This window comes from Alternaria novae-zelandiae (assembly GCF_023758075.1).
Source record: "Alternaria novae-zelandiae strain BMP 2774 chromosome Unknown scaffold_11, whole genome shotgun sequence".
Taxonomy (NCBI): domain Eukaryota; kingdom Fungi; phylum Ascomycota; class Dothideomycetes; order Pleosporales; family Pleosporaceae; genus Alternaria; species Alternaria novae-zelandiae.
The window spans coordinates 345250-370846 of record NW_026056971.1 but is presented as its reverse complement, the minus strand read 5'-3'; the positions used below and the strand labels follow the sequence as shown (position 1 = coordinate 370846).

At 51.5% G+C, this 25597-nt stretch overlaps 10 protein-coding genes and 1 non-coding gene across 11 annotated transcripts; 4 read left to right on the top strand and 7 right to left on the bottom strand.

The window, feature by feature from the left end:
• Window positions 1-2423: 2423 nt before the first annotated feature.
• Window positions 2424-3416, bottom strand: J4E88_005912 (uncharacterized protein; the record flags this gene model as incomplete). Its single annotated transcript, XM_049399543.1, has 3 exons — window positions 2424-3202; window positions 3256-3308; window positions 3376-3416. The coding sequence occupies 3 exons, from the start codon at window positions 3414-3416 to the stop codon at window positions 2424-2426; spliced, it is 873 nt and encodes a 290-aa protein (XP_049254556.1).
• Window positions 3417-3789: 373 nt separating this feature from the next.
• Window positions 3790-4723, top strand: J4E88_005911 (uncharacterized protein; the record flags this gene model as incomplete). The annotated part of the gene is made up of 2 exons (XM_049399542.1): window positions 3790-3868; window positions 3921-4723. 2 exons carry the CDS (start codon window positions 3790-3792, stop codon window positions 4721-4723), a joined length of 882 nt encoding a protein of 293 aa, XP_049254555.1.
• Window positions 4724-4935: 212 nt separating this feature from the next.
• Window positions 4936-6002, bottom strand: J4E88_005910 (uncharacterized protein; the record flags this gene model as incomplete). The annotated part of the gene is made up of 2 exons (XM_049399541.1): window positions 4936-5765; window positions 5813-6002. 2 exons carry the CDS (start codon window positions 6000-6002, stop codon window positions 4936-4938), a joined length of 1020 nt encoding a protein of 339 aa, XP_049254554.1.
• A 967-nt stretch (window positions 6003-6969) lies between these two features.
• On the top strand, window positions 6970-7456 carry RPL43 (60S ribosomal protein L43; the record flags this gene model as incomplete). Its single annotated transcript, XM_049399540.1, has 4 exons — window positions 6970-7043; window positions 7102-7117; window positions 7177-7301; window positions 7393-7456. The coding sequence occupies 4 exons, from the start codon at window positions 6970-6972 to the stop codon at window positions 7454-7456; spliced, it is 279 nt and encodes a 92-aa protein (XP_049254553.1).
• A 1721-nt stretch (window positions 7457-9177) lies between these two features.
• Window positions 9178-11040, top strand: J4E88_005908 (uncharacterized protein; the record flags this gene model as incomplete). Its single annotated transcript, XM_049399539.1, has 1 exon — window positions 9178-11040. One exon carries the CDS (start codon window positions 9178-9180, stop codon window positions 11038-11040), a length of 1863 nt encoding a protein of 620 aa, XP_049254552.1.
• A 2195-nt stretch (window positions 11041-13235) lies between these two features.
• On the bottom strand, window positions 13236-15332 carry J4E88_005907 (uncharacterized protein; the record flags this gene model as incomplete). Its single annotated transcript, XM_049399538.1, has 4 exons — window positions 13236-13250; window positions 13297-13673; window positions 13852-14655; window positions 14990-15332. The coding sequence occupies 4 exons, from the start codon at window positions 15330-15332 to the stop codon at window positions 13236-13238; spliced, it is 1539 nt and encodes a 512-aa protein (XP_049254551.1).
• A 635-nt stretch (window positions 15333-15967) lies between these two features.
• MRS2 (magnesium ion transporter) lies at window positions 15968-17413 on the top strand (the record flags this gene model as incomplete). Its single annotated transcript, XM_049399537.1, has 3 exons — window positions 15968-16165; window positions 16218-16846; window positions 16897-17413. 3 exons carry the CDS (start codon window positions 15968-15970, stop codon window positions 17411-17413), a joined length of 1344 nt encoding a protein of 447 aa, XP_049254550.1.
• Window positions 17414-17721: 308 nt separating this feature from the next.
• J4E88_005905 (uncharacterized protein) lies at window positions 17722-18218 on the bottom strand (the record flags this gene model as incomplete). The annotated part of the gene is made up of 3 exons (XM_049399536.1): window positions 17722-17834; window positions 17891-18052; window positions 18110-18218. 3 exons carry the CDS (start codon window positions 18216-18218, stop codon window positions 17722-17724), a joined length of 384 nt encoding a protein of 127 aa, XP_049254549.1.
• Window positions 18219-18472: 254 nt separating this feature from the next.
• On the bottom strand, window positions 18473-19705 carry J4E88_005904 (uncharacterized protein; the record flags this gene model as incomplete). Its single annotated transcript, XM_049399535.1, has 4 exons — window positions 18473-18506; window positions 18556-18879; window positions 18932-19554; window positions 19619-19705. 4 exons carry the CDS (start codon window positions 19703-19705, stop codon window positions 18473-18475), a joined length of 1068 nt encoding a protein of 355 aa, XP_049254548.1.
• Window positions 19706-22071: 2366 nt separating this feature from the next.
• J4E88_005903 lies at window positions 22072-22145 on the bottom strand. Its single transcript has one exon. It is a non-coding gene; the product is annotated as a tRNA-Lys (tRNA).
• A 417-nt stretch (window positions 22146-22562) lies between these two features.
• On the bottom strand, window positions 22563-24555 carry J4E88_005902 (uncharacterized protein; the record flags this gene model as incomplete). Its single annotated transcript, XM_049399534.1, has 3 exons — window positions 22563-23954; window positions 24004-24083; window positions 24132-24555. 3 exons carry the CDS (start codon window positions 24553-24555, stop codon window positions 22563-22565), a joined length of 1896 nt encoding a protein of 631 aa, XP_049254547.1.
• Between the last annotated feature and the right edge of the window lie 1042 nt (window positions 24556-25597).

Below are 25597 nucleotides of genomic sequence, written 5' to 3'. Positions count from 1 at the left end.
GAGTTTTGGTGTATTGGAAGGAAGGAACGGGGATATGGGTCGTTGCTTCACCCCCAAAATATGTCTGACACGGGAGATCTTCAGGCATACGATGCTACGTTACAGAACGGAGACGTCCGGCTCGGTGCGATGGTCCCGTTCAATAAGCAAAACTTAAGCTTTTCGTATACCCCAACAAGCATCGGTCTTACTCAGCAGGATGAAGGAAATCGGAGAACCAGGGTCTTGCTAGTGATGCTAATCTTATAAATAGCTCACGATACGAACATATACTTCCGGCCTGCCTCGCTGCTTATCCAATCTGTGGGATAGCCTAGTTCAGATAGCAATTTCTGCACTATTTGGCTTCCGAAACAACTGAAGTGATGAGCCATTTCGACTGCCTTCGGCCCGTAACTCTTGAGCATGGAAACCATATCGCTAATGTGCGCATCTGCAAGAGATAGTTCCGGCTCTATGTAAAAGCGTTAGTGATATAAAGTCAAGCCAGTGACAAACGTTGACACAAAGTAATGCCGATACCCGAACGTTTGCTAATAGCATTTGCGGTAAATGGATGAACGGGAAGGGCTGGATTGAAGGCTCACGTACCATCTCGATCTGCGCTGATGGATATAGAGTAGTCAAACTCCACTCCGTGTGCAACGTATGAGTTCTTGATGTCTCAGAAATTGAAGGGCAACGAATGAGCGCCTGTGATCATGTCTGAGTATGCTACGCGGATCTTCTTCAAGTATAGACCATTTGCTTGTAGGGGAAGAGCGCTGTTGAAGAGATCGTAATATCCATCATGGTAGTTGTGGGATACCATCGTAGCCGTTGTAGACAGAAATAACTCTTGTAGTCTATGGGGAAGTACATCCCGCATCCGAGGGTATTTCCAATTTCCTTCGCCGGTGTAGTTCATAGGTGATGTACCAAGCAGAACTCGAAATGATGTAGAGAGATTTTCCAGGGCATGTAATCGGTGAAACCCATCGACGCGCGCGTGGCTTACATCTGGCTCATCCCAACAGTCATCATCTTTCGGAGCAAGGTGTAGAACCCGCAGCGAGTCTTGCTGCTGCTCAAGACTGGACATGATGTTCGGTAGAATATATGTTGACCCGTGATACTTCGGACCGGCATACTCAAATCTTGATAGCTGTTTGCAGGAAGTGATCATGAGCTTCGTCCATGTACACGGGATGTCGACGCCGTAGAGTATGAGCGTCGAGACTGACGAAGACTGCTTCTGAACTGGCCATTTTATATTTTCTTCGGCCAGCTTGTATGAATCCGTCATGGCGTTCAGACGAACCATTTGAAGACTTGGTAAAGTAAAAAGGTATGCTACAAGAGGGGTAATGACATTCTGCATGTCTATGTCGATAATCTGGAGGTTGCCATAGACTGGGTCGTGTGTGGCGTTGACTAAGTTGCTTTGCGCACCCTGGATGATAGGATAAAGCCATATGGGGAGCTCGTCGGGCACCGTTCGTATGTGCAGAGCGCCCATGATGAATTCTCGCAGATTGGGTGATCTCGCGACAAGTAAGGCGAGCTGAACTTGAGCGGGATCTTTCTCAAGTATTTCCCATGTATTCTCTGGCCAATCTTCTTGGGTCACCAAAGCTGCCTTGAGCTCTTCTTCTGCCAGTCCGTCGTACAATGACCTTCCATCCCACCTAGCATCGCTCAACACCTCTATGTGCCTGCAATCTGGATATCTACCATGATACCGCTCGGTCTGTGCTCGTTGTGCGAAAGGTCCGACCGGGTGCCGGAATTCCCATACGCATTTCTGACGGAGAATGTCCCTTGCGACATGAGACAGACTGCGACAGGTGCGCGCTAAAGCGTAGAGTGTTGAGTAGGTGGTTGAAAGGTTGTACTCGCGAACATCATTATCCAGCTCAGCTTGCTGGCGCTGATCGTTGAATAAGTGATCGAAGATGATAGTGAGGATTTCATTGGGAAGGTCGGGGAGCATAAAACGACTTGCAATGATCTCGGCGCACATGCTGTGGGTTTACGCCCATTGATGGTATGCGTATGGAATATGCGTGTGTAAAGGTTGGAGCGTCGTTTTCAGCAAAAGAATGGGAGATTCATGCGTGGATGAGACTCTCGGCGGATGCAGGCATGTTGCCGGGCAACGATGTTCAGTCGTTCAAACCGTGCCTCTCAAAAACGACAGGTACACTCGCTTGCACCAGGCACATATGACGTATGTTATCCTGTTCAATATGGCACCATCGGCGCATGAGTCTTCATCTTCGGAAGGTGAAATTTGCTATGTTCTGATCATATTCAGACCACATAGCGACCAGTTCCAGAAAGAGATTCAATCACACGGCAAGTGGGCCTATTTAGCACCGTCTCAGTGCTGTCAGACGGCCAGTTTTGACTGTAACGTAGCCGCTTATGGCGCCCGTGGTTCCTTATAGTGTCTTTTTATCCGGCCCAGCAGTGCCTCTCAGCTTGTTCAGCTTGAACGTCCTTGTGAAGTAAAGATCAAGCGCCGCAGTCGGTAGATACGTCCACGCGAACCACACGACCCAGCTCATCTTGCCCTCCCATATCCATCTCGTCTTGGAGAGTATGCCGTCTCCAGCGAGCACCTGCCTCACGCAACTGCCTGCGTACTGCTTGGTATCCATGCCCAATTCTTGGCTGTGTTTCAATCTTCGCTCGTACTCGGCAGCAAGTGGTTGCATGTAGGAGCCCGGTGGCAGAGTTCGGTGTGTTCGCGCAATATTCGATGTGACGCCGCCAGTCACGACGTTGATGACGCGTACGCCTAGCGGAGCGAGTTCGACGCGTAGGGTGTCGGAGTAGGCGTGTAGTGCGGCCTTGGAGGCATTGTATGGTGCACCCCACACATAAGGCATGATGCCAGCTAACGACCCTGTCTGCACAATTGTACCCTTCGCTTCGACCACAAGAGGGGTAAAGGTCTTGCACATCTCCATGACGGAGAAGACGTTGACTTGGAAAAGTTCCTGCAGCTCATCCTCATCGTAGTCCAGTGCCGGTACGACATAGTTGCGTCCGGCATTGTTGTACAGTACGTCGAGTTTGCCTCCTGTGATCTCAGTGACGCGCTGGTGGAGTGCGCGTATGGATTCCTTGTGGGGGAGTTCGAGGGGTAGATATGTGATGTTGGGGTGCGGCGAGGTGTATTTGGACGGATCGCGGACGGTGCCCAGAACTTGGAAGCCTGTATACGCCGATTAGCAACCATCAATCGTGAAGACATGGTGTTATGCTGACCTCGTTCGGCAAATTCCAGCGCGAGATAGTGCCCAATGCCGCCGGGCGTACAGCTGCTCGCGTCAGTTGGAGCCGGGAAGAGCTAAGCCTACGACTGTTGCGACTTGTAGCAGTACTTACCCCGTGACTAGCGCGAATTGCGTTCTCTTTCCTTCGGCCATTGTGTGTGTAGACAGCTGCCAATGTGTTGATGGTCGCAGGCGTCACAGCTCGCAATGCGCATTATTCAGATCCGCGCCTCGGTTGTTCCTGCCACTAGCGCGTCGACGTCACACACGCCCTGTCCGTATCTTGAACCCCCCAACTGACCTATCATGTCCTCGACTACCACAATGCCTGACTAGCATTTGTTCCCGAGCGTTCCATTAGGACATGGAGCTTAGCTGATGATGTTCCTTGTGGGATTCTGGATTCTGTTTCCTTTCCTCCACTTTTGCACTTGCATCTTCATCGATTGATTGCCGTTGCGACTGCGGATCCGCCTCCGAAGTATCTTATAATCGTAATCTCGAGACATACAGGATCAAAGAAATCATGACAGCGTCACAATGGCTGGGCGAGCGTGTTCCGACGCTTCTCCGCCCGTCCATATTGCTTTTCATAGCAGCATATCGTAAGTAGCATTGCAACTATCGTTTAGGGCACCTAAACTGACTTGTACATAGACTTCGTAATGACCATGTTTGAAGTCGTGTTCTATGACTGGCGCCCTTTTTCGCTCTTCAACATTACCAAACTCCGGTTCAAGGCCTTCGCCCGCCTCTGGAAGAACAACGGCGAAGCAATGTCTGCTGAAATGCCCGGCCCTACATTCTCGCTTTTGTCCCAGTGCAAAGGCGTAGTCCTCGACATCGGCCCTGGATCCGGAGAGATGCTTTCACGTTTTAACCCGGATATTATCACTGCTGTGTATGGGGCTGAGCCTGCCGAAGACTTGCACCCAGGATTGTTGAAGAACGCGGAGAAGAGAGGGTTTGGTAGCAAGTTCCACGCCATGGTCTGTGGCGCGGAGCCGGAGAGTCTAATTCCAGCATTGCACAAGAGCGGGATTCTGGATGTTAGTGGAAAAGGCGGGTTGGCATCTGATGGTGTATTCGATGAGATCTGCTGCACTCGCGTGCTGTGCGGTGTTCCTCACCCAGAGCAGACTATCAAGGGACTCTACAACCTTCTCAAGCCTGGCGGTCGGATGGTGATCTGCGAGCACGTAGCGAATCCCTGGAGGACCGAAGGCAGAGTCGCTGCACGCTTCATGCAACTGGTGTATACGATCCTTGGATGGCCATTCTTCTTGGGTGGGTGTGAACTCCAGAGGCATACGCTAGACTTCTTGAGGGACGCAGGTGAATGGGATAAGTTTGATCTAAAGTACTACGGCCCCCAAGATTGTGTACCGTTCATCGTTGGAGAGCTGATCAAGAAGAATGGCTCGTTGGACAAGAGTTACGCGGAGGCTGTCAAAGAGTAAATGGAGGATCAAGATGTAATGTGGTAGTTGTACAATGACTGTAGATAGAAGGCGGCCGGACCTATACAGAGGGGGCCTGCATGGAAATTGCAGATATGGCTTCGCTTGTAGGTAATTAAGTAGCTTAAGCTCATATTGTTGTACGTGTAATAAAGCAACGCTAAATTATGTCGGTATTTATTCCTCCATGGTATTACATCTTACTCCCTGACTCATGAGATGAACATGCTACCAGAAACTAACAATACGAAAACCACAGCCCATCTTGGCCAATACATCTTTCTCGGGGCACCATTCTCAGTCTGCTCTGGCGCAGTAGCAGCTGCCGTTGGAGAACCTGTTCCCTCCGCGCTGGACAAAACAATTGTTGATACAGTAGCCGGGGGTTCTACGGCTGAAGATGGAGGAATGCCGCTCGACGGGACGACCGAGTTCGCTGGCCCACCTGATGCTGTCGATGTACGGGTAGGGGTCGCAGCTGAAGAAGGCGAGGCCGCGTCTCCAGGCACGTTCGCGTTATCCGTGGGTGTGGCGCTTGCAGCCGCATCTGACCCACCAGTAGCAGTAGACACTCTAGCTGTCGTGCTACTCGCTGGTCTCGGTGTTGGCAGGCTACTAGGTAACGCTTCTGCGCTGCCACCTGCACAGTCTGCCTGACCACCAAGCTTCACGACCATCCCTACTCCAGCCATCGCGTCCCCCAATCCATTGTCGTCTTGGAATTTTGTAATATCAAAGGCCTCGTCGTCTCCTGGTAGTTGCAGATCCGTAATCTCTTTCCGTCCTGGGTTCGTATACATCAGGAAACTGTACTGTCGGTCGTCTCCTTTCTCGCCGACGGAGCCAGGAGCAACGTAATCCAGAACAGCAGGTGAATCAGTTTCTATGTTGGTGATGTCGAAGTTGTTTTTGAAGTTCGCCCGAGCGTAGTGGAGTTTTCGAGCATTTGGACATGTGCTATCGACCATGATGATCGTGTACAGGGTGCCGGGGGAGATGCCACTGCTATCGCCAAGAGCGAATGTGGGCTCCTTTGCTACAGCTACACGATGTTAGGTTTTATAGCCTAGGTCGAGCTAAAAGACTAACCATCTTTCTCGAACACGGTCCCATCCTTGAAGCCATTAATTGCTTCGCCTGTAAAAGAGACCTGTACTTCGTCTCCGCCTGAACGGAAGCCTGATCTTAAGTCTTCGGGTATGATGGTGTCGTCTTGCGCTGCGACAAATGCTGCGAAGGCAGCAATAAAAGTTGCATGTTTGAGGAAGCGAATAGCCATACTGTGTAGATTTGAGAGAATGCTAGGTGGAAATGATTAGGGTTGAGCGCGCTTAATCGATGGTGTTATACTCCCTCTCAAAGTACAATGCAGCCCCAGGATATATATCCCCTCCACCATGTTTGCATACTCTGTACTCCAACGGCGATGTTCACGCCGCGTAGTCCTCCCCACACAGTCCACTGCGCCCCAAACCCCGGAAGACCGTTGTGTCCGGCAGACGCCGGTGGAAATAGACCTTGGCATCTGAATACTGCTTGATCTCCAGACGATAAGCGCACGATCGCACCAATTTGGGTGGTTTGTTGGCGCCCGGCTGTGCTTGTCAGCTGTTTTGGTTTCATCTCGTTTCGGCAATCAGGCAGCCGGGCGCTTCTGACAAACGATCGGCTTTACTGAGATTCGCGCATCGGCGGCACACCCTTGGTTGCCTCTGGGTTGCGACAAGTAGGCGAGACGGTACTGTGCCTGAGATGTTGTTGCGAAACTCAGGTGTCACTGCCGAGCCCTTCGTGCCCTTGAACCGCGCGTTCCAACTTAGAGACTCCACGAGAACTACTCCCAGGCTGACAGATTTTCATACAACCGCAGCTTTTAGTATGAGTGGATTCAATGCTCATTCTGGTTGGAGTAACGGTTTGGAAGTGTGCTAGAATCAGCGAGAGGACTCGGCTGTACACAGCGCGACAACGAGACTTGGGTGTAGGATGCAGTCGTCGCATCTGTGTGATACAACCCTCATGATTGCTTGATCAGAAGCCGGCGACGATGATGCAGTACTTCGAGAATCAAATGGAATGCTGTGTCTCGGTGTCTCAGGCCTCTCGCACCGGAGGCAGGGTTGTTCCGGTGCCGCACCACGCCAAGACCCCGGTTTAGCGATTTTTGGCGCCCCACACCACTTTGAAGGTCATCGAATTCAACACCCAGACGCTTCTACACTCGTCAACTCATCACAACCGCCAAAATGACGAAGCGCACAAAGAAGGTCGGCATCACCGGAAAGTACGGTACCCGTTACGGTGCCTCGCTCCGTAAGCAGTAAGTATTCCCTCGCCGCTCTCGCAGAGCCAGGGACAGCTATACTGACAATATCTAGGGTCAAGAAGATGGAGGTGCGCAATCCCACACGACCCGTACAGCCTTACTAGAACAAGTCACTCACCTGCGATAGATCACACAACACGCCCGCTACGTCTGCCAATTCTGCGGAAAGAACTCTGTCAAGCGTGAGGCCGTCGGTATCTGGAACTGCAGGTCTTGCCGCAAGACCACCGCTGGAGGAGCCTACACCGTCTCGTAAGACTTCCTGCACACCACCAACCCCATGCGCCGTTGTTCAAGGACTGGCTGCAGATCCTATCAGGATAGCGCTAACCGCTACCAACAGTACTCCCGCTGCCGCCGCCACCAGGTCAACGATCCGTCGTCTCCGAGAGATTGCTGAGGTTTAAGGGAACATTGAGCATTGGGTGGAGTTCTTCGAGGGTTTTCTCTGCATCGGCAGCCATGGTCCGATGAAAGGCTCACTGCAGCATTCGGATGCTGGTCTCATAACGACCAGGGGTTCATCAGGGAATCATACAAAACAATGGCACGATCATGACAAAACAAACACCTCGTTCCTCGCGCTGCGTACAAACTGTGATGATCGCATCGATGATGTGGGCACGTCATCGGATTTGTCCTCTACGAATAATTCTGTCTAATCACGCCGCGTTCCGTCATCTTAGTGAAGTCACTAACCTTGGAGGTTCGCCGCATTCCTGGGGTATGCAGCGATACCGTTGCAGTAAGCATGGACACTGCGCCGACTATACGGATCTACATTGGTGTCATCATACTGACAACTGCCACGGACGGTGATCGTCATCGACGAGGAACACGGTTCTGCACCCAGAGTATTGTAGTCACGAGACCTAGGTACCTTGTTTCGTCGCTCGCACCACATTTCACCAATGAATGATATACACACCTCAGAGACCGATGTGAGCGACTTTATCTCGATGTATACAATGCCTTGTGAAAGCTTCGATCTCGGGTTTTCACTGCAGTAGACCGCCAGCGCACTGGTTCAGTCTCCTCTATTGATAAGTGCTTGTGCTGAACAAGTCTTGGGCCGGACTGGAATAGACGCAGCAGCAATAACAAGTCGTGGGTAATCTTCGGCTCGTGGACGTCTAGTCCGTGCAGATGCGAACCCGCCACTCTCCCACGTGCCACCTGGGATCCAAGAAGCAACGCTTCTACCGTCGCTTCGACACACATGCATCTCGCATTCATCGGTTCAACGCTGCAATCTTCAGATGGCGCCATAGTCGCCAGTGCACATATTCGAGGACGAAAAGATCGTACACGAGATAGCTCGCGCTGTCATCGGAGAGGTCAGTATTGCCTCAAGGTGGAACAGGCATATATGAAGTAAGCATGCATTATGCGACAGCCCCGTATATCTGACAGATTATGCAGGAGTGACTGAGCCAACCGAGCTTTGCTATCGTGTAAAATCGTGAGGCACACGGTGGAGGTCACCCAACGATCATCGATGTGACTGAAGTCATACGCGAAGAACGTCTGGATCAGACCACTTGAACGCCCGTTACACGCGTGCTCGGACATGCACGGCTGCCGAAGATAGGCTACAATCTAGGCCTCTCCGATACCTATGCAAATTTTGGCATAGGCTATCCACGCGCGACGTCATGCCGTGATCCTGCCGACCGGACCGCCCACTAAGTGGAGTCCCGCAGAGCCTCAACACCAAACTCTTCTCACAGTCCTGGAACGCTAGAGCACATAGTGTCCGTACACGTTAGAGATAGCAGATTTTTCTCGTCCGTCCACGCTTCGTAATGGCACTAAGTAGATCTATTGGGCATTTGTGCACCGATACTATGACGTCGAAGACGATGAACCTGGGATACCCCTTTGTAGTGGTCCTTCGTCCTCGAGCCAGCCTGTCGGGTGTTTACGGTCAGGCCATGGACGGGACGAATGTCATCCCACACACCGCCCCTAGTGGCGACGATGCCGTCCCTCGCCGGTGTCGACAAGCAGGATATACATATCTGCTTTCCGTCTCCCAAATCCCATTCCTCTCTCTGATTACGGTCGTCACTCCGCGCCCATTCCTTTGTTTTCCAAGCAGGAACCTCCACTTTAATCGTCGATCAACATGTCTGGGTACTACGGTCCCTCCTTCAACCACAAGTCATCGCGACCTCCATCTCTTGCAGCGTCTAGAGCGAATTCTTCCTACAGAGTTGCTCGCAGTGCACCCGTCACACCTCGCAATGGTTCGATCACCACCCCTCGCAATGCTTCCATTGCCGCCACAATCGCCGGTACGACTGCACAACAAACAGCTGCCAACACAGCTGCCAACACTGGTGCAACGACGCCCGCATTGCTCTCCAGAGTGAACAGCAAACTAGAGAATGAAGCCAACGGCAAAGAAGAGGCTCCTTCCATGAACTCCGAAGTATTGCGCAACGAGAAGGGCGAGCTCATTGTTGGAAGAATCGCAGGCGGCAAGCATCTTACCGATGATATCGAGGACATCGATCCTGGTTGTGGCGAGATCAAGAAGGTCGACTGCGACATGCCTCTTACATTGACCGAGATGGTCCACCATGAGGGCAAGGACTACATCGTACTCAGCTTCGCGACTGGTGACAAGGAGAACCCGTTCAACTGGAACCCCTGGTACAAGCGCAGTATCACCACGATGCTGAACTTGATGACATTGTTCATCGGTCTCGCAACAACGGCATACAGTTCGGGCATCAACAGGATGTGCGAGGAGTTCGGTGTCGACACAATCTACGGTCAGCTTGGACTGTTCACCTTCAACATCTCTTGTGCCATCGCACCCATGGTACTGGCTCCTTTCTGTGAGCTTGTCGGACGCAAGATCGTATACGCCAGTGCCTTCCTCTGCTTCTCGCTCATCTTCATCGGTCTCGCACTCGCACAGAACATCTCCACCATCATCGGCCTCCGTCTATTACTCGGTCTCTTCGGCTGTGTCGGTACCATTCTCGTCGGTGGTACTTTCGATGACATGTACGAACCCCACAAGCGTGGCCGACCGATGGCCATGTTCGCTTTCGTCGCCATCTTCGGTACTGTCGCTGCACCCATCTACGCTGGCTTCATCGACCAAGCGCTCGGATGGCGATGGGTTGAGGGTATTCAGGGCCTCGCCAACATTCCCCTCTTGATTCTCATCTTCGTCGCCTTCCCCGAGACACGCGGCGGTGCCAGACTACACAAGCGAGCCAAGCAACTGCAAAAGGCAACTGGAGATGAGCGATACGTCGCGGAAGACGATATCTACACCCCCGATGTTAAGTCCATGCTGAAGGCTTCGTCCGTCAAGGCTATCCGCATGCTTGTCACAGAACCTGTCGTCTTCGCCTTCGGTCTGTGGATTGCCTTCTGCTGGGCCGTCGTCTTCCTGTTCCTTTCCGTCATTCCCATTACCTTCACCGAGAAGCGTGGCTGGTCTGAAGGTGTCAGCGGTCTGCCTTACATCTCTCTCGCCATTGGTACTTTCCTTGGCTGGGCTGCCCACCACCTCCAGATGCGCAAGTACAACCAACTTCAAGAAGACCCCAGCGTTCGCATCGTTCCCGAACACCGTCTCTATGGCGCCATGTTCGGCGCTGTCTGGTTGCCCATCGGTCTTTTCATCTACTCTTTCACGCAATACGGATACCTGAGCTGGGTTGGCCCCGTCATCGGTCTCGCACCTATCGCATTCGGTATCTTCTTCGTCTTCGAGAGCACTTACTCATACACTGCCGATTGTTATGGCGAGACATCTTCCTCGGCTATCGCTGGTCAGGGATTAATGAGGAACACGCTCGGTGCTGTTACCCCACTTTTCGCGAGCGCTTTCTTCCACAACGTAGGAAGTCAGTATGCGGGTTTGATCCTTGCGATGTTCGGAACTGTGCTGAGTTTGATTCCGTTCGTCATGTTCAAGTATGGACATCTGCTCCGCGCGAGGAGTAAGTTGGCGAAGGAGTACTAGTGGAGGAGAGAGTTGTTCAGTCGTTCATAGCGCATTAGCGTAGCATACCCATCAACACGTCGTTGTAATCTATTGTACACAGAATCTTAATCTCATGTTAACCTAAGAAAAACCTGAACAGGTCTGCAGCCTACAATAACATGAAAACGTGCAAAGTACATGATCTAACGCCGACGTGGGCTCTAGACTTGTTCAGCATTTTCTTCGTATGAGATGATTGCAGGTTCCTACCTGATGATTTCGCATGCCGTCCAGGGTTGATGATGACGACAGACGCACGTGGGTGGCTTCCTGGTGTTTCAGCCGTAAGCGAAACAACAGGCAACAGCGATGTGGCCTTCTACCCCCCGTAAGATTTCACACACGACCACATCTCTGCAACATGCATTCATCCCGATCGCGTCTTCTTGCTCATTGTTCCCTTAGCTACAGAAGCGAACGCTCCGAGAAGAGCGAGACAATCGCAGATAGCGCTCGGCCCATACTCGAATACTGGCAGGTCGCAACCCATTCTTTTCCGAGAACACATCCTATGTCACCTTCGAAACATGCCACAAAGACGAGGTCTTCCGGTTGCGACAATGAAGTCTGTCAATTTGAGTTCATTTTGCAAAAACTGCCAGAACTTGGAGATTGAGCGTCTGTTTGGCGTTACCGATGCAAAGAATACCGGAAATACTGACCACATCATCAAGAATAACATCTTCCCCATGGTACTGGGAGAATGCGGGCTATGCGACTTCTTCATGGAATGTTTACCGGAACGGTGCAAAGTACGCAATGCAGATGGCACGTGGTTCATCTCTATGAACACTACGTGTGCCTCTCACATGAGAGAACCTGCAAAAGTAGCAATCTGGTGCTACCCGCCAATGAAAGAAAAGGAAACTTTGGGAACTCTGTGGATGGTCATAAGTTCTATGGAGATTTCAAGAGGTGAATCTGTTGAAGTCTCTCCAATTGTCTGCATGGATAACGCAAGATTGTCGACTCATGAGCTCCAAGCATCATCCTCGAGGTTCAATTCCGCACCAATCTCTGAGTGGTTGAAGAGAGAAATACACACGGAACAAGCTCGGTGGTATGGGGGAGGGACTGGCGCAAGCCTGGCCCTCACCGTCATCGACTGCAATACGCGCAAACTTGTTCAATTACCCAACGAAGAGCGTTACGCAACCCTGAGCTATGTCTGGGGCCCTTCTTCACTGTCTTCACTAGATGAAATGAAAGGTGGTCGACTGCCGTTACATCTGCCAAATACGATACAAGACAGTATTGGCGTTTGCAACGAGCTGAACATTCGTTATCTTTGGGTTGACAGGTATTGCATAGCTCACAAAAATGAACATCTTCGAAGTCTGCAAATCAGTAGGATGGACGAAGTGTATCACAACTCGTTCCTTACAATCGTGGCTTCTGCAGGCAAAGATCCTCACTTTGGTCTGCCAGGGGTGTCTAGACAGCGCAATTCAAACCCAGGTATCGGAGTTTTTGGACTTGGACGTCTGCAATCACTATCAAATGCTTCTGAAATCCATTCCGATATCTGGGCGACACGAGCCTGGACGTATCAAGAAGCCCTCCTCTCGCAGCGGCGACTTTATTTCACAAACCAAGGGACATTTTTCGAATCAGTTGACGGTCTTCAAGAAGAGAGCGAGTCGGTTTCCAAAAGCCGCTTGGAGCAATTACTGCCGGAACGTTTGCGCAATGGAAGGTCTGTCCCAGGTGCTGTGCGCGACAGCAACAAGAGGCAATACGCAATCGGGGAACTTCACGTATGGACGTGCATTTCCGAGTACTCCAAACGAACCCTATCCCATCAGAGCGATATTCTTAATGCTTTACTCGGTATTTTGGCTTACTTTCGACGGCAAAAGGGTATTTGTCATCTTTGGGGCATGAGCTCGTGGCTAGGGGTAAATACAATCTGTGTCGCATTCTTCAAAGAATATATCAGGGGAGGAGCCTACATCATCTTAGAATCTGCGTAGTTGTCAAGTTATAGTAGCATGTATACTGCAAGCTGTGGCACGAACTTCACAAAGATGGACTTTTATTGTTGGCTAAAATCAAGTAATCCGAAACTCCCGCAGCAGAAATAGAGAATAGAAAGCATGTAACTTTTTGGGAAGACTCGATGTAACAAGAGATACTCAGGAGATGCCAGAACAGTGAGACCAATTGGTATTGGGTCAAATGTATTGCTTCTGTGCCATCGTTAGTCGGACGTCTTGGTTAAGGACGCATACATACAGCCTTCCATCCGGCCCAAAGATCCTGATGGGCATAGCTCTTGATGACTTCGCGAGCTTCCTTCAATATGCCGTAGTCTCCTACGCAATTAAGCTTTGCGGCCCGACAGCGGGCTGGTAGGAGACTGTCATAGTCGATTCCGGTGTTATTCAAGTAGGTCCAGTATGCCAAGACACTGAGATGCATCGAAGACAGATTGTCTGGAAGTGGATGAAGTTCTGCGGCGTCCAAGACTTTAGTCGTCAAGCCAAATTGGGTCAATGGGCAAAGCTTTGATCCACATTTGCCGACATCCTTTGTGAAAGTGTTATGCAAGGCGGTTTTGCATGTCTGTAGGAGCTCTCGAAGTACGGCGGTACGGATTTGACCGGCTTGAGCTATATGAAGGATTAGCTTCTATGAGATGGCAAAAGTAAGGCATCGTGCAAGGAAAAAAACGGAACAGACCTGCAGCCTACATCAAGATGAAAACATGCAAAGTAGATGATCCAACGTCAACGTAGGCGCCAGGGTGTTCAATTTCTTTTCTTGAATGATCTCGGCCTGTGTACTCACCTTGAATGCGGGCGGGGAAGTCAGCTCGGACATGCACCAACTTATCATCGTGCACCACGCAGTAACGCTTGTCTTTATCGACGGAGATCTCCATGACCAGCTTATTGATCAGGTATTCGTAGTCAGCCGTGAGCCCAAACGCGGCCGTAATCATCGTAAAGTCTTGAAGATCGATGTCGGAAGGCCAAGATATACCACCGTCTTTGTGCTGTTGGATCCAGTTCTTCAACTCGGCTGCAGCATGTAGGAGACGCTCGAGGTCGTACTTGTCGGACAAGACTGCAATTTGGACCAGCTCCTGCTGCGACAGCGTTGCAGGTAGTTCTTGAAGTTGCCAGTGAGCAATTCGGAGGACAATATGGAAGGCGTAGGCTGAATCCTCAGGAAAGGCGATCTCGGACATGTCGCTCTCAGCCCAATTGCCGCTCATCATGGCGTCCCAGGCCTTGCTAGCATGTCGAAAGACGCCTTTGTTGACTTGATAGGCTTTTTGACCACCAACGTGCTCCGGAGACCCTACGATCAGGGTCAGATCGTACTGCCTGTCGATCGTAACGATTTCGAGGTCAGGATCGGTAATTTTTCTCTTGTTCTGGAGGTCAAGTGGCTCATCATGGAACTCGAGTGACTCTCCATTGGAGTACCCACTACCGAAAATGGAGTCGTCGTTCGTAGCTGCAAGGGTGGGTTGAACATCTGATGTATCCTGTACGCTATCGCCAGGGCTGACAGCACTTGATGGTGTGGTCATGATGTAGATGGCCTGGAGACTCGTGATGGTCTTTGAGGGATGCTTTGTCGATACTGTATACTCGAAAGTATGAGATAGAGTTGATGGTAGAGTCCTGGAACGGATTACGTAGGCGGTAGGTATATATATATCACCGGTCGGACGACCAGCTGGCAACAGCCAAAGCTATCAGGCAGGTGAGAGAAGCTTGAATGATTCTATCTTCCCCAGAGTCGTCTGTTCGCCACCGGATCTGAGGTAATAACTTCACGTATCGTGGAAGTACCTTTACCGACTCCTTCGGGGATTGCGAGGTCATGTATACCTATTGACCTGGTATTGCGGTAGATTCCAGGACCTAGAAGCTTGAGTCGTCACCCACGTATCCCATGCCCTTCCTCCACCAACTCCAAACACCCATCTTCTGCATACTAACTCCGAAGTCTTTCACGCTCTCCACTTCTTCCAATTTTCCATACGCGACGTCATCTCCCGCCTCTTTCCCTTCGATCTCCTTTCCGGCAGGCTTCTTTACGAGTTGGAAATCCTTGTAACGGAGTCTCTGGACACTTGCTACCCATTCTCTTACACCTGTTTCGGGGCCTTGGCAATACATGATGCCTGGACAGCCACCATACCGTAGTAGAGCGTATATGTGACAGTTGGATGCGGCAGCTTTCAACTTGGCCACTTTCTTGCGGGAGGTTATGTGATGGGTTCGTATCAGCGCGTTATAGATCGGATGAGACATGCCATCGATAGGGGTATACCCAAAGCAGAAAATGGACGCCGTGTTCGCAATGTCATGGTTTGCGAACGATGCACAGGGTTGAACGCGGCCGCACGTGACGTCACTAGCGCAAAATGATTTTCCAAGATCGCCGAACGCCAATGACGTGCGGGCGAGACGTGAGCGATATTCTCGAACAACTTCAACAACGACCGTATGGATCGCTGCCGTATACGGAACTCTACGTATGGAAAGTTATGAAGCCTACTTTGCTTCATAGAGTCGCCGCCCCATCACCGTCGGTTCTGAGCTTCCTGAGGGCCCAAGTCACCAATGCATTCGACCGACCGCTGGCGCAATGCGCACAAGCAACCCAGCAACGACGCGGATATGGGACCAATCTTGGGATGAGATGGACTTCTGGAGATGCGACATGCAGGATAAACACACCAAGTTGCAAGAGGAGAGAGGGTAGTAGGACATTCTCAACTTCGCAATGTCTCCCAGCCAGGAGGGTTTCGCAACCAGTCCTCGAGACTTCGCTTGTAGTTTCACAGGCCACGGCTCTTTCAGTTAGAGACCTTGAGCCTCATGGCCACCGCAGTTTCTCTACAACGCCTTCGAACAATGGGTGGAATATCTTCAACTCAGCAAAGATGCGAAAACTGGCCCAACTGCAAGCACCGCAGCCGCCACCGGATGAACCTTCGTCAGGTTCAACGGGGTTCGGAAGCAGTCTGGGACGTATAATGCGACCTACGAACGAGCTCAAGATGCGGTGTACCGAACTTGACGAACACGGCAATGTCACACTTGTTAGCGGAGAGTTCAAGAAGAGCGAGCTGATCGCCAAGGTACGCATTGAAACGGACCTGCATAGAGTACATGACTGATAGTTGAGAATAGTACGGTCTGCTTCCTCGCGATCTCCGCAAAATCGATTCGTCGCTCCTCCCACACATTCTCGTCCGGCCGTCTGCGATCCTGATAAACCTCCTCAACCTTCGTGTCCTCCTCAAGCACAACCGTGTACTTGTCTTCGACGCCTACGGCACCACCGACTCAAAGTCGCAGTCTGTCTTTATGTACGACCTCGATCTCAAACTCCGCCAGAAAGAGTCCACAGTCAACGGCACCCTCGCCTACGAATTCCGAGCACTTGAAGCTGTCCTCATAAGCGTAACACTGAGTCTGGAAAAGGAGTTCGAAGGTGTCAGTGAGCCAGTCGTGCGAGTTCTCAGGGAGCTCGAGGAAGACATCGATAGGGACAAGCTACGGTACCTGCTCATCTACAGTAAGAAGCTGGGTAGTTTTGAACAAAAGGCACGACTAGTCAGGAATGCGCTCGAAGAATTGCTGGAAGCGGACGATGATCTCAGCGCCATGTACTTGACTGAGAAGGCTGAGGGCAAGACGCGCGAAGACGACGATCACACGGAAGTCGAGATGCTCCTGGAATCTTATCACAAGGTCGCCGACGAAATCGTTCAAGCAGCTGAGAACTTGGTGTCGAGCATCAGGAACACCGAGGAGATGTATGTGTTCTATTCTTCTTGTACAGTCTCCTGTCACTAACTCTCCACAGTGTCAAAGCCATCCTCGATGCCAACCGTAACTCCCTCATGCTTCTCGACCTCAAATTCTCGATCCTTACCCTCGCAATCACAGCCGGAACCTTCGTCGCCGCTCTATACGGTATGAACTTGAAGAACTTCATTGAAGAATCCGATCTTGGTTTCTTCGGCATAAGCGCCTGGTGTTCAGTCTTCGGCTTCTTCGTCGCTGTATACGGTCTGTCAAGGCTTCGAAAGGTACAACGGGTCAGCATGTATGGCCACGGACCTGGTGCGCTCGTTAGCAGGGAGCCAACCAGGCCGACTGTAGCTCCAGGCGGAGGATGGGGCCTAGGTGCGTGGGGTGGTGGCAGTAGAAACGGGGTCAGCCGAGGAGACATGGGCAGCACAATGCCGACCGGAGCACCGGATCTGGGAGGTATTACGAAGAGAGGTGACACTCTAGCCAGCGTTATGGAAAGAGAAAGAGCGTTGGCGAGAAAGTTGGCCAAGGTCGAGCAGAGGGCTGACGATGCTACGAGACGTTGAGGTTGGCTTCATGTGCTTGTGTGGAAGGTTCTTGCATTTCTTCGATCTGGTTTTGATCTCTGCTCTGATATCCCACCTCTTTCTTAGACACTTTTTGTATGAGTAACGCACAGGTTTGGCTGCATAGCGATGGCGTTTGGGACAGATGATAAGACGGGCACTCTTAGACGGGGTACTCATTTGCATCATCAATGTATAGTAGTGTATACGTCCATAACCCGCTCAGACCTATCCGATCTTCCAAGCAATCATAGTTGGTTTGCATCCATCCCTCGCGCTTTTCTTTCGTGAAGCCTAGCCTGTTGCCACTATGCGCCGATAGTCCTGTCCATGTCCTTGTCTCCACCGTATCCTTGCTCTCTCCGCTGTTTCGCCGCATTCTCATCATCGTCCTTCAACGCCTCAGTACCACCGAATCCACCTGCTCATGATTAGCCTGCCATGCACAACTACAACATCTGTTTGCCGTTGACGTACCTTCCGCGTTCGCTTGGCCCGTTGAACTTGTCGTCTTGCCACCCATACCGCCTTCTTGGATACTTTGTCCGTATCGAATCTTGTCTGCGGGGGTAATGCCTTGGGTGTTGGGCGCGCCGGGGTCGGAGGTTTTCTTGTTGACCGAGGTGCCTGTTGAGGGGTCTGTGGAAGCCATTGATTAGTAGTTGCACGTCGAGAGGGAGAGGGAGCAAGTCATACCGCCTAGTTGACCGGCTTCCTTCGCGTGAGGCTCAACGAATGTGTGAACGCCTTCGTACTGGTTCTGGCGCTCGCCGCCGGGCTCGGTGTCCATGAGTTTGTCTGACATGTTTGCACGTATGGAACTGTTCTTCGTGGGTATGGAAAGATTTATGTGCGGAAGACGTGTACAAGAATTTGAATTGTGTGAGATGGTAGTGGTATTGAAGCTCAGAAACTCGACGTATGGGGAAAGCTCCATGCTATGACGTAACCACCAAACGCCGAACCCGAGACGCGCTCTGCAGCGTCAGAACACCCTGGTATGATGACACATTATCTACTTTTCCTCCACGCCTGGACCGTATGTGTGTGAATGTGCGACTATGATGAATCGAAATCGATGCCCATGGCGTAGCTGCGACAGTTGTTAGTGTAGGCCTGACTTTCTGGAGTCCAGTACATACCTCTCGTACAATCTCATGTACTTTGCGACGAAAGCCTCCAAATGGAAGATCTGCTTGGCGCCCATCTTACACCTGTGCTCGTAGAACGCTGCCCACTTGATGACCTCAGGCTTCAGCGCATCTTCCGTCATTGGTATGAGTTTCCAGGTAAGCGTTTTTATGATGGTCGTGGAGTCGATGCAATGCGATAGCAGATCGTAGAGTGACGCGCGGACTTGCAGAAGGCGTTGAGGAGATCGCTCCTCGACGATTTGGCGGGCGATTTGCTGGATCAGTGCTTCCCAATCGGGCGGTGGGATGTGCGTCTGGTCTGTGATTTTCTCGCTGTTGATACATTAGCATGAGACTGGAGGTGTAGAAGGAGATGAAGCCATACTTTTGAGCGTGCACTGCTTCGAACATCAACAGCGCTTTCCTCAGGTTTCGCCCGCTATCCTTCGCTATCCTCTGGTTCAGACTCTCGACATCCTTCCATCCCTCCTTCTTGCCCACTCTGCTCAACACACTACAGATTTCGGTCTCTGTAGGCGCTGAAACCCTCACAAGTAGCGTCCTACTCCTGATGGGCGCGATGATGTTGCTCGTAGAGTTGGCGAGCAGGATCAATCGCAAGTTGGGACTGTATTTCTCCATAGTACGTCTCAGCGCCGCCTGCGCATCTCTCGTCAGATGGTCTGCCTCATTGATCACTACGACCTTGAAGCGCTGCTTTGCGCCCAAGTCGACCTGTTGTGTCTGTGCAACTTCCTTGAGCAGGTCTTGGACGACCACTCTGTCGTAGTTTCCGACATCTGAAGGTGTGATTTCGAGGTGGTATACGGAAGCGACGATGTTAAATTCGAGTTTGCGGTTCGTGGTAGTCTGGAAGACGCGCGCGTCGATCTTGATCTTTTCGACACCGGGGCCATAAAGCTCTTTGAGTGTGGCGACTATGCGCGTCTTCTTTCCTGCGCCGGAAGGACCGTATACGAGCAGATGTGGGAAGTCGCCGCTTTGTGCCTACGCAATGTTGCGTTAGTTGCCGCAATCGATGGAGCATCCATGGATGTGAATGTTTCCTTACAAGAGCTCGGAGACGATCTGAAAGCTCGGGGTGGTAACTGAGCGCATCGAGGTTACGCGGTCTATGCTTGTCTACTAGGAGCGCCATTGTTTGTGTACGTTGTGGTATTGTTGGTGGATTTGCGGCTATCGGTGGATGGTGAGTTGGACGCGTCCGGGCGACGCGTAAAGTGGTGGGCTAGCTTGGCAGCCCACACGTCGACGCCTGATCGCGCTCTTCATCACGCTGCATCCTAAAGCAAAGATTTGAGCATCTCCAGCACAGCGACTGGGCTTATTCAAACGAACGAGTCATTTCGCATTCTACCAACTGAATCAAGCCCGTTCACTGGTTGAGCCTCAAATCCATCACCGAGACATCTGTTTCCCAGGAACCGAAGTGGACTATCTGGCCGGCAACGCCTTTGACAGGACATACTTCAACTGACGAGATTTCTGCCACCATCACCCTCTGTTTTTTAGTCCATGTCCTTATTCTCTCTGGTTCGACCAACAATGGTCGACGAGACGACCACCACACGCCCATTCGGTGACCGCCCGACCTCCTTGTCGACGTACTCGAGACATCCAGAGCGTACCGGGGTACAAATTCTGACTGAAGGAGTCGCAAGTTCTCTATCCGTGGGACCAAGATTGTTGTGCAAGCCGATATAAGTGTCGCCGATCCGCATTATACCGATATTGCGGCTGTTATCCAGTGTCACCTGTCCTAGATCTGTGGGTGGAACAAAAACTTCAGCGCCTAAAAATGTTCATCTTTTTCTGGGATTGCTTACCCCGAAGGCCGTATTCTTTGGATATGCGCGTTTGCGATGAACGACCCTTGTGGATGACTCTGGTTATTGAGGCGTCGAGGTGAAGGTATAGGGTGTACAGAGCGAGTGCTGCGATTAAGAGGAGAAGCCAAAACTCGGTTCGAGTCATGTTAGACGCTTTGGTGTTGGTATAGATGGCTGACATGTCGTGCATGTGGAAGAAAGTGGAGTAGGTGTCGATGTTCAGAAATAGTACGATCCGGGTTAACCCAGTCTGGAAGTGAAGGTGAAAGAGCCAGGCCGATCACGTAAGGGGGCAAACAAACATGGCACGCAAACGCGGACATCACCAGTAGAGATGTGCAGGATCATAACCTGCAGACTTGCCTGCATCAACTCAACGACCTCATACTGCTAGACCTCTAGCCATGGGCGCCGAACTCTTGCGTTAAGTGAGACGTCTCAGAAGCTAGATACCTACATTGTAGAACCAGGCGAGAGAAATGGCAAAGTCACATTCAGTTGATTGGGTGGTGAAACAGTCGGGGCACAAGTACCTGTCGCTATCACAGAGTTCCATCACGCCGCGGAATCACCTGGATCATACAGTGCTTATCATCATGTTCTTCCTCCTTCATAATGAATCAGAAACACGTTCCAGTCACTTCATCGCAACTGCACACTTTCAACTGCCAGGTCTCAGGTGCGACTCAGAAGGACATCTACCAAACGGCAGCAAACATCCCGTTAGCTTCACTTCCAACTCCCAAAACGATATGGCGGTCTTCCATGGACCATCCACCACGCCTTCAAGCGAGCTGAACTCCTCAGAATCTGGTAAACTGAAGCGGAGAGTATCGAACGAATCAAGCAACTGGGATGGTGAGTCCTCCGGCACAGAGCAGTCGTTTCGTACAGCATACGCCGATATGCCTCCAAAGCCTAGGCAGACACGCTTCATCGAGCGATTTGAGAGCGTGAAGCAGCTGACGGAGAGTAACCTCGCTGTGTTACAGGCTGGGTATACGGGCGCACCACCACAGCCTACATCGCCTTTCGACGGCGAGTTGCACCTCAGACCGTCTCCACGCGCAACAGCATTTCTCGTAAAACGCAAGCCGCTCCCAGATACAGCGCAAAAGGCACTCATAGAAATGAACGACGGGGCAGATGTAGAGTCACATGCAAAGAGCGCAGACGAAGCTTCCAATCAAAACCACACACTTGGACATCCAAGTCATGGCCGCAGACCATCGTTCCACCGCACGAATACTGTGTTCACGGATTTCTTGCCTTATGACCAGGTGCGAACTTGGCAACAGGTTGATAATGAGGAATATCAGGACCGACGTAGGCATTCTCTCTCAGCTATTGCGCTGGAGGGGATGAAAAAGCTCAATCTAGACCGCGATGCACTATCGGCTCATAGCAAGAAGACTGCGAATCAATTGAAGAAAGTGATTAAACAGCACATACTTGACAAGGAGAAGTCAACTTGGTAGATTTTGGACGTACAACAAGTTGTTGCGCGACGCATGTTAGATTGGGAGTCGTAAAAGTTGTGCTTGGTAGTAAAAATGTTCCTACAACTGCGTCTGCAAACTTGACATTCTATACAAACCTCATCCGCAAAAAAGGTGTTTCGTTCTCAGATTTCGTCCCCTGCGTGCCAGCGAGATCGCATGAGTAAAAAGAACGTCGCCCGACCAGGGACTCGAACCCTGAGCCTTGAGATTAAAAGTCTCACGCGCTAACCAATTGTGCCAGCCGGGCTATGATTTGTTGATGAGCAAATTCCGGGCAAGATAATAATAGTACTTGATGAATTTTCGACGCATCTACAAAGTCGAAGTTCGCCATGTGAAGTTTAACACAGAGAACGTCAACGGGTTCCATGGGGTCACGCTGCGAGCGATTTACCTAATGGTTGGTAGCAGTGGTGGGGTGGGATCCACGCATCATGCGTCATCGATTTCCTCCATCAAAGGAACCATACATGCAGCATAAACAAAGAATGTAGTCATTTGCATGCCCCACAGCTAAAGCGTCGAGCGAAATCCAGAGAACAAGTTTATATTTTGTTAGATGTAATTACACATCTCCCAGATCCATTTACAGAAGAAGGCACTTTTGTGCTATATATCCAACACGTTTAAGTCGTCACATCATAGATGCCCCAGGCAACAACACTTACTGTGGCGCGTTGACCTTTCCAGCAACAAGCGCAATGAGCGCAGCACCAACACCGGATCCATCCTTCGCGATACCGATCCTGACTCTCTTCTCGCCCTTTGCACCGATTTCGGGCACCGCACGCAGCGCCTCACGGATGTACTTCTCAAAGTTGGGGTAAAATTCAACGAGCGAGCCATCGACACCGACATCGATCTCGTCGCCTTCAGTGGCTTCGACATCCCCACGTGCAGGCTCAATGCCTGACTTTTGCTCTGTGGTAGCTGATCCCGAGGACTTGTCCAGACGACCTGTATTGATGACAATACCGGCGATGGCGACGGCAGCAAGACGCGCCGCGCGGCGACCGATCGCTCCAGCAATTTCACGGACTGCTTTTGCGTCCTCTTCGCTGACGGCGGAGATTTTATAGGGGTCGTTAAGTGCCTGTCGGAGCATCTGGTGGCCAGGCTTGTCATCGCCAGCGCACACGCTGAGGAAGCTAGTGTCGAGACCCCACTGCTTCCATATCGGGCTATCGTCGTGAATTTGAGTGGTGCTGTGGACATCGTTTGAAGACGAGTTGTCGTCAGTGAAAAGCGGAACATTGGGGTCCTTGATGAGCTTGAGCAGGGCAAGACGTAGAAGCTCTCCCAAGAACATGCCCGACACGCGCTTTTCGAACATTTGGATTCCAGGGTTCACAGAGTCCTTGTCAAGCTGAACGTCGTAGGGGCTGTTGGGCAGAGTGCGGAGAGAGTTGTCAAACGAGCCCCACTCAGTGTTGACAATCATCTCCCCGGTTGACTTGTCGTATGCGCCATCGCTGGTGTCCTTTGACATCTTCTTGACCTTTTCCAGCTTCTCAACGTAGGCTCCGTTGGTACCAGTTCCAAAGATGGCACCCAGTAATGTGCCAGTCTTGCCGGGCGAAGTGTATGAGCGCGCCATGAGAGTTCCGACAGTGTCGTTCACCAACGCAGCCACCTTGACAGGGAGGTGGAGCTCGTCGATCTCCTGCTGCAGCAGAGCGCATACATCCTTGCCAACCGCATCTTGAATGTCGAAGCCCTTTGTCCAGCGCATCAACATACCCTTGTTGATTCCGATCTGTTGTACAGGGAATGAGAAGGTGAAACCCAGGTTGAATATCTCCTCATCTTCTGGCTCGCCTGCCTTTCCCTCTCTGCGCCTGAGTGTTCCAGCGTAGTGTTCTTCGTGGTGCAGTTTGAGGAAGGCTTCGATCTGTTTCGCGAGGAAGGAGAAAAGCTCTTTCGATGTCTTCGCGACCATCAGCTCGTGTGGGATGGCTACCTTGCTCTGGGTGAGGGAGAAGGTGGTGTTGCCGTGCAGCTCGATAGAGCAGACGCGGAAGTTGGTACCGCCGAGATCGACGGCCATGTAGAGGCCCTGTACAGCATTAGATGAGGGTGAATGCCGGCGCAGATACAACCCATACCTTTTCCGTGCCATTGGGGACGGCAGTGACGTATGTCGGGATCTGGCTCATCTCAGTGCCTTCCTTCTCTAGACCCTCGTCTGCGCGCCGTCAGTGACCAATTGCCCACTCCATATTCTCGTGCGTACCCATCTCCCGAATAAATTCCTTGACGGCCTTGTTGACGGCATTGTCGTCGAAGTCGAACTCCGCGGCGACGCGCTTCGCCTGGTCTGCGAGTGTCATGCTGCGCTTGTATTGGGTGTTGAAGGTACCGACGAATTCGACCTGCTGCTCAGGCTTCGGGCAAATACTCGGTTCCTGGAGGACGATTGGATTCCGGAGGGTGAAGGAGGGAACTTGTTTGTTGATAACAGTGCGTAAGACGGCGTTGGAGAAGTGGGGTGCGAAGAAACCGGTACCCAGCGCTAGCAGCAGAACAAGGACGGTGACTACCGTGTGGGTCGCGAAGGGACTTCTTGTAGGTCTTGGGCGATCGGGTCGCGCGCTCTGTGTCGGGCTCTGAAGCGGGCGCGTGGCTTTATTGGGGCGTGACAGCGAGCTGATGCTCATTCTGCCCCGCGTTGTCCAGCTATGACGGAGAACGAGGGGTAGGCAAGCTTGGGCGTGCAATTACCATGCATGAACACCATCACTTGCATGCCAACGCCTTGGGATACGAGTCAAATTCACTCCCGGGACGTGCAATTGGTTTAAAGGCGGGACGAGAGCATTGCCTCTCTGTCGGAAGCTCTTTGCACGGCACGCTGCGCTAGTGAAAGTAACGAGCGACCTAGCCGTCGGCATCGTGAAGTGAGGAGCTTGAGCACGTGCACAATTTCCCGTGATCTACGTAGGCGGCTGATTCCGGAACAACGGCACTACGCAGTCTCCGCACAATCACAGAGCCCAGAACTTGGCAACAGCTTGATATCCTCTGTTAATCTCTTGCCTCCCCTGACAAGAAATCAGCTCGGGCAGACATCTCGCTAGTCACGAACAGAACATGGGGGAAAATAGTCAGGAGAAAGGAACGTCTTGCTTGCTTTTGTGCTCGTCGGCCTACATATGCTCAACTACGAAAATGCTTCTCCATCCAGCCTTCAAAATGGTACGCGCTACGGTTTGTGTAGCTATGGTAGATATACACAGCACTTGGGAATACGATAAGCCCATGGGGGCAAACAAAGGAAAAAATGAATGACAAGGTACAAGCAAGCAAAATCCATATGCATGTATCAAACTCCGTAGTATAGCAAACAAGTGGTAAAGGGAAATAACCCAACCTCCACTGAGCATAAAACCCATGCAAACAAGGAAAACATGATTAGCGGGCTGCCACAGTCTGTGTGTGAAGGAGAAAAAGGGAGGCTGTTGCCGCCGCCGTAAGAGCGTTCTACAAGTATGTACGATATAGACAAAAGAGAAAACCCGAAAGCAAAGGCTTCAGTCGTGCGAGGCCGGTTTGTGTACGTCAAATGTGTCCCTTGCCGGCCCAATTCTATTCGTCATTAGGACATCCACCATCTGGACGAGCCTCTGGCTGTCCATGAAGCCTCCCGGACCGCCATGGAGAGTCTTGTCGGCCGGATGGTGATGCTTCGGTGCGTATACG